The sequence below is a fragment of the Dermacentor variabilis genome, chromosome 2, assembly GCF_050947875.1.
Source record: "Dermacentor variabilis isolate Ectoservices chromosome 2, ASM5094787v1, whole genome shotgun sequence".
NCBI lineage: Eukaryota > Metazoa > Arthropoda > Arachnida > Ixodida > Ixodidae > Dermacentor > Dermacentor variabilis.
Window position 1 is genome coordinate 82,139,809 of NC_134569.1, and position 13,481 is coordinate 82,153,289.

At 48.5% G+C, this 13,481-nt stretch overlaps 1 protein-coding gene across 1 annotated transcript in view; it reads right to left on the reverse strand.

Annotated features, from left to right (window-relative positions):
- Positions 1–13,481, reverse strand: part of LOC142572164 (uncharacterized) — a 233,750-nt gene that overhangs the window by 111,908 nt on the left and 108,361 nt on the right. Inside the window, exon 4 of the mRNA XM_075681087.1 lies at positions 11,109–11,123. Coding sequence (XP_075537202.1) covers positions 11,109–11,123 — 15 coding nt within the window. The remainder of the gene's footprint in view (positions 1–11,108; positions 11,124–13,481) is intronic.

Here is a 13,481-nt window from a genome sequence, read left to right on the forward strand (position 1 = left end):
TTGGCAACGCGAGCGTTACATGTTAAACCTGGAAGGGTGGCTCTCAATTTTAATGTCGCACACAATTGGAGAGAAAAACAAGGCGGTTGTTATCAAGCACGGTCATGAAAGATCAGTAGTACGACTGTAGCGTTTACTGCCTATTAAGATAGAAGGCTTTCTCACAACGTAACTCCGCAATCCCTCGCCCCACTTTTCCCCTTTTTTTTTCTACCTGAGTTGACATTTTCGCAAAAGTGGCAGTTATATTAATGCGTATGGTCGATAAAAAAGAAGCACCTACAATCTTGCTTAGATTTTTAACGATTAGTTCTTTAAATACACGCAACATGTTATGGTACCTAGAGATTAGTTAATGTAGTTAATATGTCTGTTGGTTGATCACAAGCGTAGGTAATTGTACGTAGCAAACGTAGAAATGCGTTTCTTAGATGACATCATTCATACCTGTCGCAAACACGCAAAGTTAGTAAAGTGCGAGCGTTAATGCTTGACGCCAAGCTTTACGCAACAGAAGCGCTTTCTACACAACTGTAACGCGACGCATGTTGCGGTTCTACAGTGTGGAAATTCTAAAGGAAATGAAATAAAATTTGCTACTCCTCGATTAAGTGTCAAAAAATCGTGAAAAACGGAAATATCTGAACATAATTTTATAAATGCTATATCAAAGTTGCTTTCGCCGCTGCAATTAGTCCGAAGGACGTGTGTAGCCAAATTAGAGCTGATTAAAAGGGACAATAAAAGAAGTCACGCGCTACAAGAAAATATTACAATCGGTTAATTCACAGTGCTATTAAAGGAGATAGCAAAGGCCGCCCTTCCCACAAGTTCCGCAGTCTGTAACGAGATAGCTCACCTCAGCACCCTTTCATGCCACGTCCAACGCTGCGTGCTTCGAAACAGCTGAAAAGTCTGTGACAGCGGCGCAGCCCGCACCAGGCAGATGCAGGGGTCTACATGTTGACGACGACGCGAGGCAACGGCAGTCTTTGCACCAACACAGTCTCCTCAACCAGTTTCGCCCTCGGCGGAGCACATTGTACGACGACGCGAGAACCCAGGCCGTGAAAAATTCGCCGACGACCGTTGACGCGCGCGAAATTGCACGACAGTCACGTTCATCTGTCGCAGCTAGCGACCGGAAAGGGAGAAGAATCGACTGGTCCGGCGGCCCACTTTCAGGAGTGCTTCAGCCGGCGTCGATGTCAGTGCAAAGAGTGATCAAAGCTACCGACTACTTCCCGAAGAGATCACTGCCGCTCGAGCCCCTCTTCCGAAAACGGCGCTCCAATTCGACCACCGCCACGGTCAGGAGCTCTCGAGAAACTGCAGCGCGGGATGGCGGGCCATGAATTAGAGAGGGAGAGAATGAAAGAGAGGGAGAGACAAAAGCACGCACACACAGTGCGGCCGTCCTCCCGCGATGACGATGCTGCTTCCCGGATGAAGCCGAGGCGCGCGGGAGCGCCGTCGAACGCAGCGGACGGCCGAGGCTCTCTGCGCCTGCGTGTCGCATTGATGCGGTGTGTGTGCGGGAATGCTTCCCTCGCCAGCGCCGCCGCTGCAGCCGGCAGCCAGGGAGCCCCATCCCACGCGCCCTTGCGCTTTCCCGTTCCTCCGGACGACCCTTCCTCGCGATGTTCGAGCCCTCTCCACTTCTTCACCCTTTCTCAGCGTGCTGCCCTCCCCGCATACCGGAGGAGACACTGTGCTCTCCGCAAAGTGGGTTGATTTTTTCCTCTCTTTTCCGTTGCTTCGAATTCCTTCTTCGCAGTTCCGTCTTTCCTCCCTCAATAAGTGCGAAGCCTCTTTCCGTAGGCAATCAACGGCTGGAGAGCAAAAGGCCGCATTTTACGTCATCCATTCTACCTTTTTTTCATATTATTTTCTTCCCCTTTTCTCCGTGTCTCTGTAGCATTAGCCACTAGTATCCCATCACCTATATCCGCTACCCTACACCCCTCCCCCCCAACACACAAACACACACAATTGCCAAGTTGGAACAGCTGTTTGCTGTATCGAAGGCAGTGAACGCAATCCTTCGCAAAAACCTATAGCCGCCATCCGTCCCCTGCAACAGCAACCCCTCGCCTGCACATTGCTGCCACACAATCCGCGCTGCCCGTCACCACGCGGGGGCACTCTCAGGTAATGGCGCTTCGTCACGCTTGTGCCCCGTTTCATTTGGCCTGCGCAAGGTCTTCCTCCTCGAACTTCGCCCCGTCACCACCCTTTCCCAACCCTCGTGATCGTCCTCCGTACCGCGATGAGCCTTGGATGAGCACGCCGCTCGCCGCAGCATCAGCTCTCTCTTCCTCGGCCTCACACACTTTCTCCTTGCAGCCCCTATAGTTGGGAGCCCGTCAGTTTGCGCTCTGGCGATGATAAATTTAATTTCAGTTTCGATCAGATTCCCAGTGAGGGTGCGTTTGAACTCGGGCCTTTTCTAGAGGGCATGTGAGAGAGAGGGGGGAGGGTGCTGAGGAAGCGAGTATCTCGGCGGCGAGGAATCGAAACAGAGCGATACGTCGGGGATGTAATGCGCGCTGTATGGCGGAAGCGTGAGGGAAGTGGCTCTACAAGATCAGGCCATGCGGAGCGGCGTCGGCACGAAGGAAGACCGAGTTTTGCGGAGCCATTTTACGCCACAGACGCGGCGGCGTGGTAATTTCCCGGCGGCGTTTCCGCCATTTAGCGTGGCTATTTTTGACAGACAGACACGAACACGCCATGCGACTCAGCTCCTCCACCGGCGCCCCTTAGACGCCACCGGCCGGAAACAAACAACGCGTTCGCTTGTACACAACCAAATCGCGCGCGCGCGTATCGCTGTTATGCTAATGACTGGAGCGAACTCTCGGCAAGGAATCACGGCACGCCCCACCGCCACAGGCGTGCGGGTCATAACAATGAGGCTCGCGCACCATTTTGCACTTGCACGTTGTACTTATTTTTGGCACCGCCCGCAATCACCATTAGGAGATACAACGTGTCGTTTCCGACATGCTATCGTCCATATATTGGCTTGCAGAGAAATGTTTGTTCATTTTTCCTTTGATTACTACAGAGAACAACCCTGGCGCATTAAAGCGATTTGGGGAGCTGAAATCGGGACATTTCGACAATCTGTCACATCAAGCTATTCGCGCTGCTGCAACTGAGACATTATCATTGTCATCTTCATCATCATCATCGTCACCATCCGCCCTTTTCTTCTTTTTTATCTGCACTGTAGGACGAAGGCCTCTCTCTGCGATCTCCAATTACCCCAATCTTGTGCTAGCTGACTCCAACTTGCGCCTGCAAATTTGCTAATTTCGTCACCCTACCTAATTTTCTGCCGTCTTCGATTGCGTTCCCCTTCCCTTGGCACCCATTCCGTAACTCTAATGGTACACTGGTTATCTACCCTATATTGCACGGCCTGCCCAACTCCATTTTCTTCTCTTAATGTCGACTAGTCGACTATACCCTTTTGCTCTCTAATCCACACTACTATCTTCCTGTCTCTTAACGTTACGACTAACATTTTTCGTTCCATCGCTATTTGTGCGGTCCTTAACTTTTTCTCGAGCTTCTTTGTTAACCTCCAAGTTCCTGCTCCATATTTTAGTACCGATAGAATGCAACAATCTTACACTTTTTTTTTCACCGACAGTGGTAAGCTCACAGTCAGGATTTGGCAATGACTGCCGTATGCACTAGAGCCAATTTTTATTCTTCTGCAAATTTCCTTCTCATGATCGGGGTCTCCTGTGAATAATTGACCTAGATAAACACGCTCCTGAACAGATTCTAGAGGCTGACAGGCGGTCATCAATTCTTCTTCCCTTGCCACGCTATCGGGAAGGGAACAAAAATTCGATTGATACATACAGTCGGGCAAACTTAGAGGCAAGGTAGAGAAAGCAGAGACTTTCGTGCGTCAATGGGGCAACAGTAAAGTAAAGTGAAACAGGGGTGCTCTGCAGGATGCGCCATGTCTGGCGAAACTAGGGATCTTCACGAGCTCTGGCGACGCCCCGAGATGAAAGAGCTAATGGTAACAACACAAAGTTTGTCTCTCGGCACGCCTCCAGTTTCACTGGTCTATCTAGATTCACTCTGTGTGGCTATAATCCCTTGGACGTTGCCTTATGGGTGTTCGACAAACTGGGGCGCACGAGATCATACCGTCGGTGCATGGTCGGTGCCTCCTTTCACTTGTCGTTCAGACGAGTGCATTACATGCACAATTTATAAAATAAATGCATTTAGCACAATCTTATCAGTCACTTTAATGTGGTTTATAAGCACATTAATGTTTACAAGAGGTACACTGAACGTGTATTAGACTAATTTGTAATTTATTAAGCTTCGCGTTTTAACACAAGAGGACGCTCCCCCTCCTCTTTTCTTTGGACTGGATTGGCGCGGCTCGCTATGTGCTTGCGCTTACATTTCCGAGCACAGATTGCTGTGCGCCTGGTTTTCACACTGGGCTTTCAACAGATCGCTCATTGCTCGCGTTAAAGTAAGGCTGCGAGATGAAGCGATAGTCAGCTAACGCGAAAGTGGTTTGCCCCGCGCTTACTGTGCAAGCACGCAGAAATGCCTGATAACACTCATACAAGCAAAGCGTCAGAAAACTACGCTTTATTTTCTTTCACTTTGCTGTGCACCTTTATGCTGGGTAGCACCGAGCGATGGCTTCTAACAACCACAGGGAAGAGTCTTCATAGTGTATAGCCCCGAGCGATTCATGGTTTCTAACAAACGCAAGGAAGGGTCTTTACAGCGCACGTGGCCGTTAATTGACTGCCACCACATCCACCTAAGGTGGGACTCCAGTAGCGGTGCAGTTACCCTGTACCCGTCGCTGACGAGGTGGCGCTTCACTTTTTGACAACAACTTTTTATTTATTGAGTGTGAGCGCCCCTGATAGCGTCCACAAAGTTCACGCTGTGGTTGACTGTATCTCAATGCAGATTGAGGGTTGCCCCGTTAGCACCTAATAAATGTGGGATACGGTTGTATGCGTCCCATTCGTCACTGTGAATATTGGTCTGCGGTTGAACATTGTTGGGGCCTATATAGCGTCGCCGCGTCTCGTTGGTTGACATTGAAAAGTCGCAGCTCCCGCGTGGTCGCGCAGACCATGCCAAAGAATCCCGGTCTACGATCTGCAACACCGCCGTAATTTTGGCGCCTCGGCGGAACGTTGTTGCCCGTCATCAGGCGGCCTCGACTACACTTTCGCTTGCCGCGAAAAAGGCACTCGTCAATTTGCACTGTCATCCCGGGGCCACCGAGTGGAGGTTGCGCCAGCAGCTCGTCCCTCACGACCACACGGGCGCAGTTCCTCCGGTCGGTGACGGCGTGCTCCGACAGAGGAAACAACTCGCCGGTCATCTCCTTCAACAGCCACACGTCTGCGCTTTCGCTCACGCAGTACGTGAGCCAAATCACTTGCCGCCTGGAGAGGCGGACGCTCGGACGGCCGAGGCGGTCCGTGCTGACCAAGTAACTTCCTTCGCCTCTCTGCGGCACCGCGTAAGTACGACAACTGCCTTCGGCATGCCTGTTGCCCCGGAAGGCAGCCTGGAGTGCACTCTGAGTCTTCCTGTATGATGTGACCACTTCGCCTTCCCAGGCTGGTTGGTCCGGGTTGAACCCCATGTCCTTGCAGGTGACCCAGTACTCCGATGACGCCGCCGGACCTGGCCTGGCGCTATAGGGCGCGATGAACACACAGCGCTTGAAGCCAGAGCGAGTCTAAGCGATCGCACGAATTCTTCCTCCGCAGCCCAGTCACATCAATCTATGCTCGGAATGCATAATTCAGTGCTGGAACAGCCATTTCACCTTTCGGCCCAGGTCCTGGTGCAAGCAAAAAGGCGATTTGGCGCAGCATCAAGCACTCTTGGCGCAGGGTCAAAGCCACGGGTGTTTCCCACATACCATACAAATTGTAACTTACATAGTCGATATCTTGTGGAGACGGGTTTTCGCGACGTTTACCCTGCAAGCGCGGTCAGGAAATGGCGTAACGCTCTTCCACGCCGCGACGAACGAGCTAGTCAGGTTCATCGATACGGCACAGAGAAGGTACCACAGACAGATCGTCAACAAACGCGCGTTTATTAACCTAGGATGCAACACAGTGCAAGAGTCACGGCTTCTGCGCAAAGGCTCACCGAAAGACCGATCGAGTACGCGCGCCTGCATTGAACATGACATGACACAAATTTATTCTTCAACTGGGAGGCCAGCTCCTGGCGCAATTTGGAGCCATTGACGCAGCTCTTGCACCACTACGTAATTTGCCCACCACGCTGTCTATGCAGTCGAGGGTCTTCGACTAACTCGTCACACAGCCAGCGCACTCACTTTTTGGAAAGGCGAAAATGATGCTGAAACTCTACGTCTGTCATGTAGGTTTAATGGTCAAGACAGTCATATTGACGCTTGCTGCCGCTGGATGCGAGGATACAGGCTATTGCTTATTATTATTATTATTATTATTATTATTATTGTTGTTGTTGTTGTTGTTGTTGTTGTTGTTGTTGTTGTTGTCGGAAGAAAATGAAACAACGTAAAAACTGGAAAATGACGCCGGCTTTTTTGTGTCTAAGATAAAACCAACAAAAATAAGAAGAGCACTCAGCCAGGACAAGCACCGAAGCAAATGTATAAAAACGGAAAAGCTTCGTCCGCCAACAGCAACTAAGCAACAGCAGCAGTGAGAACAGGTAGAGTGCACAAACGTGGACGACAACACGCAACAGTCCTGCACTGACGCAGTCCGGCTGTTCACCGTTCCATATACTTTCCGATAGGCCTTCTTGTCGTTAAAGAAGGCACAGGCTCGAAAATCTAGAAGAAGCGATCCCAAACGCATAAAGTCACAAAGCCTACCATGGTACTTTCCATCTCCACGCCCGAGGGAGCCAGCAACGCATAAACACGTAAGCGAAGGAACGAACAAACGAAGAAGGAAGGAAGCAGACTTCAAGTTTGGTCGCCACCATCCCCCGGTCAGCACATTCGACGTGAAGACGCCCTCGATTCGACGTCGACTTCGTGCCGGGGAACAAAAGTTCGATCGGAAAGGATTTGTTATTGAAAACGTTAGGAAAGTCCGCACCGGAATGCAAAAGAAAGAATAAGATCCGAACGATAGGCATGAGGCACCTAAAGAACACAACGGCGAACATTTTCGATTCGAGCGCTGACGGAGAGGAAGAAGAAAGAAAGAAGAGGCACGAAGGCTGGAGTAACAGGAGACGAAGCAATGGCGGAACCCAGCCGACGAAGGACTTCAATACGTCTTGTGTTGTGCATCAAACCGGGGGATTCGAAAAGTGGGAGCGCTGACGAAAACTTCCGTTTGTTTTGACCGAAGGAGCACAGAACTCCGCAATCATAAGGAAAACAAACAAAAGTAAAAAACACCGCTCGGAACTATTTTTGTAGCTTCCCAGCAACTCCTAAAATGCAAGGCTAAAAAAGTTGCAAACAGAGAAGACAATGTAAGCTAAGAAATATATACATATATATATATATATATACACCGACGTTCGAGGAACTGAACTTGCAAGATCCCTTTGGGGAAAACAAGAGGGGGATCAGGGGAGGAGAAACGCAAGGAGAGGCGGAGTGTGGTTCTCTGGTGTTAGATTTCACGGCAAGATATCAAAATGACATGCGACGAGAGTTTGCGTCCGCACAAAAATACACCAGTGTATTCGCACGCACGCACGCACTCACGCACGCAAGCACAAGAGTCTATTGTTTAAAAAATTGATTAGTATTTCGTGGCTGATTATTAGAGCTCACTTCAGACACAAGGGCATCGGCAATAATTTGCTACAATTATATGTGTATACATGAAGTGAAGTATGCGTTCAAGTTATGTTGGTTAGAATACTAATAAAATGTTGCGTTTAAAAGTGAATCAATGTAACGCACGCACGCACGCACGCACGCGCACACACACACAAACACACACACACACACACACACACACACACACACACACACACGAAAGCACGCACACATTCATAAATGAGTGAAAGTGTTGCTCAAAGATGTTTTCTACAGATTCTGTGCTCAATTAGGCGATTCGGGTAAATTACGGTCTGCCGTGGCTATCACACTGCAGTCTGTTCATCTTTCTCGAAGAAACCTTGGCAGTCCACGATCAGTCACGCGGTGTAGGCAGTTATGAGGTACGACTGGACGTCACAAGGAATAAGTAAAATGGTTTCCAGTCAGGGGATGCGTTCTTTTCGTGCGTGTCTTTAAATCGTAGATTAAATCGTAAGCGGCGCCAGCTCCGACGTAATTACTTTCTTCGAACCAGCTTGACATTCTTTTTTTTTCATCGAACCTTCTGGCAAAATATTTCTGCGGCCCATTTCCTTCGTTTCAGAAGCGCCCAAGAATACGCAGGTAAATAATTACGTCGTAACAAAAGGGGTAAACCATACGCCCGCTACAAGTTTGTAGGTAGCGCAACATTTCCGACCGGCAGGTACACTTGGTTGAGACAACGTCGTTATTTCAATAGCATGTTGGGACAAAGCCGGACGGCACTATTCTTGAAGCCACGTGCCGTCTGCTAACAGACAGTACGGTTCGGAGGCTATATCGAACAGCTTGGCAACGAGAGCCAACGAGAAATACTTAAGTTACAATATCCTCCGGATAAATTTACGCAACGTAGAGTCCCAACAATGCGGGAGGCGTATTCGTCAACGCGCGCCTTTCATTCGGCGCTCCCACTGAAAGCCGACCCCGGTAACGGTGAAATAAGTCTGCGCGTCTTGATATCAGCGGCAGACAGCCAGACGAGCTAAGTGCATCAACAGGGTCCTTTCTTTCGCTTCTTCGCATTTCTGCTCAGCTAGGTATATGACGCGGGAGTTTTCGGGGAGGGGGCGTGTTAAGACAAGCGCTTGTCACCACGAAGCAGGACCTGCGGCTCGTTGCAACCCAAGACTCTTGGTACGGCTCGCGCAGCAAATACACAGCCGCCTCCTACCCCCATTCACCTTGACGTAGCGTCTGGCCGAGAGCTCCGCGCTAAAGAGCCATCGCCGCCATCGCGGCGCGCGTGAGTGCTACCGTGTCACAAGGCACTCTGTCGCTGTCGGCTATATCAAATATCCCGCGGTCAGCTGTTGCCACGGCAACAGCGGCGGCGGCGGCAGCAGCAGCAGCCGCAGCAAGGGCCGCTTCTGTCACCGTATATAGCGCGCGCTGCCGACTGGTGTCACACAATCTCGTCCCTGGCAGCTCACCGCTGTCCTCGTCTAAACAGCGGTGCTCTGTTACGCGCCGCCTCGGCACGGAAGGCAAAAGTGCAGGGTGGCCCAAAGAGGGGTGGAAGGACGTATCTGCCCCCTGAGTGCGTCTCCTTCTCTGTAACACAATATGACCATCGGGGGAGACAGGAGCCACCCGCCGTGGTTGCTCAGTGGCTATGGTGTTGGGCTGCTGAGCACGAGGTCGCGGGATCGAATCCCGGCCACGGCGGCCGCATTTCGATGGGGGCGAAATGCGAAAACACCCGTGTGCTTAGATTTAGGTGCACGTTAAAGAACCCCAGGTGGTCAAAATTTCCGGAGTCCTCCACTACGGCGTGCCTCATAATCAGAAAGTGGTTTTGGCACGTAAAACCCCAAATATTAGGTGCTCAGGAGCCTTCGTGTCGGAGAGAGAGAGAGAGAGACTGGCATCACCGCTAAGCACATCTCGCCTAAACCTCGTTTTCTCTTAGCCAGGACACAGGCTGCCGCTCTGTGCGTGTCTGTGTGCGTGGGCGTGAGCGCGCGCGCTATTGCGACTTGTTCTCTTTACGCAAGCGCTGTGCTCGGGCCACGTGTCTGTTTCTCACCCCTCTCCCTTTTTTGTGTGGCTGTGTCTTTTTTTTTTTCACTGCGCGCGCATAAATCGTCTGCAACTCCGCAGCGACGCACAAGAACGTTAATTATCGTTTTTTCTGCTCCAGTAAGACTGAACCTGCGCAGAGTGCAAAATGAAATGACAAACAAAAACAATGTTTCCGCCGTATGTCGGATGTAGACAATAATGAATGGCAACATAATTCTGTCATTTCGTTTCTGTCGTGGAGAACGTACGCCTACACAAAGCGTATGTTCCAGGAATATGGATGACATTACGCACCGAATATTGGGCAATTTTCCAGGGCGTGAGTCAACTAAAAAAGGCACAAGAAATTAAAAGACTAATGCGGTGTCCACTAAAACGCCTAAGCCCTTACTAAGGGGTGAAGTTAGCTAAATGATATTGCTATAACTAGAGAAATAATAACCTGGAACTGGAACCTCAGATAGGTATAGCTGAATCCATCTACAAGAATATGGAAAATGCGGACACAAAGATTTGCCCAAAAAAACCGAAAATAGTTAATTAAGCAAGTAGATCTGAGCGTGCACTGAGCGGTGACGAAGGAGGAGATATCACATCAGTATCTCTGTCACAGGAAGGAAACTGTGTGCAGAAAACGTAGTACGTCGCAGTAGCGTAGTCTTATGGTAGCATGGTCCTCAGTGGCTAGTGAGCGTACAAAGCGTCTTTGATAAATGATTTTGCAATATTGCATAGATGTAGTGAGGGGCTTCATCTTCTAATTTACGAACAACACACCTATAGAGATTGGCTTCAAAGTAGTCTTTTCTTATATATTTAAGCAATATAACACTGTTACCACGCTTAAAAAAGCCTGCGTTGATGTTTTATTAATATTTTCAAAAGCGAAAGTGGCCGCAGCACACATAATGGGCGACTATTAATTACAGGTTCTGGTCCATCATTTGCTACTCAATAATGAAATGGTACTACGCACTAAGCTTCGCGAGATGCTGCCCTCAATATGTACTAGAACCAAAACAAGATGCATAAATAAATATCGTTGGGTTAACAAGCTTCCAGCGTGTGTAAAAAGCGGCAATATTGGGAAACTATTCAGGAAGAGCAGAAATAGCACTCTCTGTTCACTGAGCGTTATGCAACTACACGAAACGTTAAACAAGCAGGCGTCACAGCGAGCGAAACAGCTTAACTATAGACGATGCATGTCAAAGTCCAAAACACTCACCCTTTCCTTTGTTCTCTGTAAAGAAAAAGATGTCCATATTAGTCCAAACTCGTGCACTTCCTAAACTAAAGGGCTGGGTGGTTAAGCTAAACTGAAGTTCAGAGACAGAAACAGCATGGCTCAATTTACTGAACTTACTTACTAGGAAACAAGAAATATGTAGAAAAAATTGGAATCAGATATATGAGACGTCAGTTAGTGCACGCATGTGCTATCAAATGAAGAAAAAAATATGAAACAACTATAAAGGGCAGGATGAAATAACAACAGCCGCATCAATAGCGTCACTATACATATAAGTATAGCTCGTACTAGTATAGCGACGTCACTAGTACTTCGAGTACAGCTAGCGTCCATTGCTGCGCTATATATGCCAGGGCCCGTATTCACAAAAAAATATCTTACGCTGTTATCGTTTGCAAGAAACAATTCCCACCAATCCAAATGCTGGCCTCATCATTAGGATTGAAATATGAAATAAAGAATATGAAATAAAACCACGCGGCTGTGCTTATAAGCTACCGTATTGCAGCGCGCTCAACCGCGCTTCATGCAAAGGAACAGTGCGCGCGGACCGTGGCGAAGCGAGCGGCCGCAGCTCTAGGCATCGGCGTCACAGAGCGTCAGCACCTTAGGCGCTGACCATAGAGTTTCTCACCGTAACACCTAGAGGGAAATCTGGCGCTACCGTCTATGGGAGTTTCCTAAGGAGCGCTGTGCTGTCATGCGAATGACGGTATATGTGTCTGCGAGGAATGTGTTGGCTGGTAATGTAAAAGGCTTCGTCTAAAACGTGGATATGGTTGCACAAATAAAGCGTCCTTAAAGCAAAATCTTCATAAAAGCTTTTCATTCACGCACATTACATCTTCCAATGAAGTTTACTTACCTACAACGCACAACCAGGCGAAGCAAAGTAAGAACAGACGACAAACTGTTCCAAAGCGAGTGCGAATCTCGTGGTCTGTCCTCCAATTTTAGCGGCCCGATAATACTTCTTACGTTTCATACAATTGTACATGCAATAACAAGTTCTCATAATCAAACACAACATGTTTTTGTGTAATAATAAAGCTAAAACAGCTTTTTACGTGCTGTTTTAGTAGAACATAAAGCATTGTGGGTGACAGAACGGTGCAGAAGGTGTCCTGGCTCTTCGAGAACGATGCCAATCCGAAGTCACAATATACCGGCACACGAGCGCATACCACAGCGCAGCAGCGCCATATTTCCCTCTAGGTAATACAGTGAGAAACTCTGTGGCGGTGGCAAACGGAAAGAAAGCGCCGTTCGTACCTGATAAGCGATAAGCTCGACGCACGGTTATATGATAGCACACGAGCGCAGTCACGTGGTTTTATTTCATACTTCGCAGGCTTTCTTTAAACGCCGAAAAAAATCGCCACGCAGCACGTACGTTGCCACAAAAAAATTGATCGGTCGTTTCTGAATTCCCTCTACAAGCAACGAAACGCACTTGGACCTCAAGTGAATATTCAGAAAATTGCAATATTCATCTTAGTTAATTAACTAATTAAGCGGAATATAAAAAATAGTTTAAGAAGCCCCACATGACGACAAATAATAAGCCGTTGATTTCACGCGGCTGCGGTTAACCACTTTTTTTTTTTTTAATCCTTGGTTCATGTTACGTGAAACACCCTGTATAAAGACCGTACAAGGTCCGAAAAGAAATGCGACAGACATCACCGTGGAATGAAAGCGCTGACACAAACGAAGTCAGAAAACAAGGTGACATGTGCGCTTTTCTTTTGTGCATAGTACACTAACATTAGGTAACCAAATCATAAAACCATGCAAAAAGAAAAAAAAAATTCGCAGCAACAACAACAAGAAAAGCGCCCAATAAATCAAGCGTTTGACGAACTGTGTTCGATACACAGAGCTAAAGAAGCTTAATTAGTGAGAAGTGGAGTGCGTGGAAAAAGGCCGCGGTAGCTCAAAAAGGCGTAATCAGGAATGCAAACGAGGGTCATGACAGAGTCGTTGTCTTCTAAATTGCCTTTCAAAGAAACATTAATGAGACTAGCCAATACAGCTCCCCCTCGCGGGCAACTGAAAGCCAGTTAGAACAGAAAAGGGCAGAAAGATCGCCGTAAGAAAAAAAAAAAGCAGATGAGCTACACATTCATCGATAAACTCTGTAACGGAGATATGGAGGGACGTGAGTTGAAAATGAAAAGAGAGAGCGAGGGAGAGTGAGAGACAAAGAGAAGCAAAGAAACATTCGGGAATCGAAATACAATACTAATCGCCGAAGTCGTGCATAGTAAATGAGCGCCTTTCCAAGCACAGTGGTGGGCTTCGCCCGAAGAAGAACAGCTCCGGCTTCCCCCAACATCCTGAATTGAA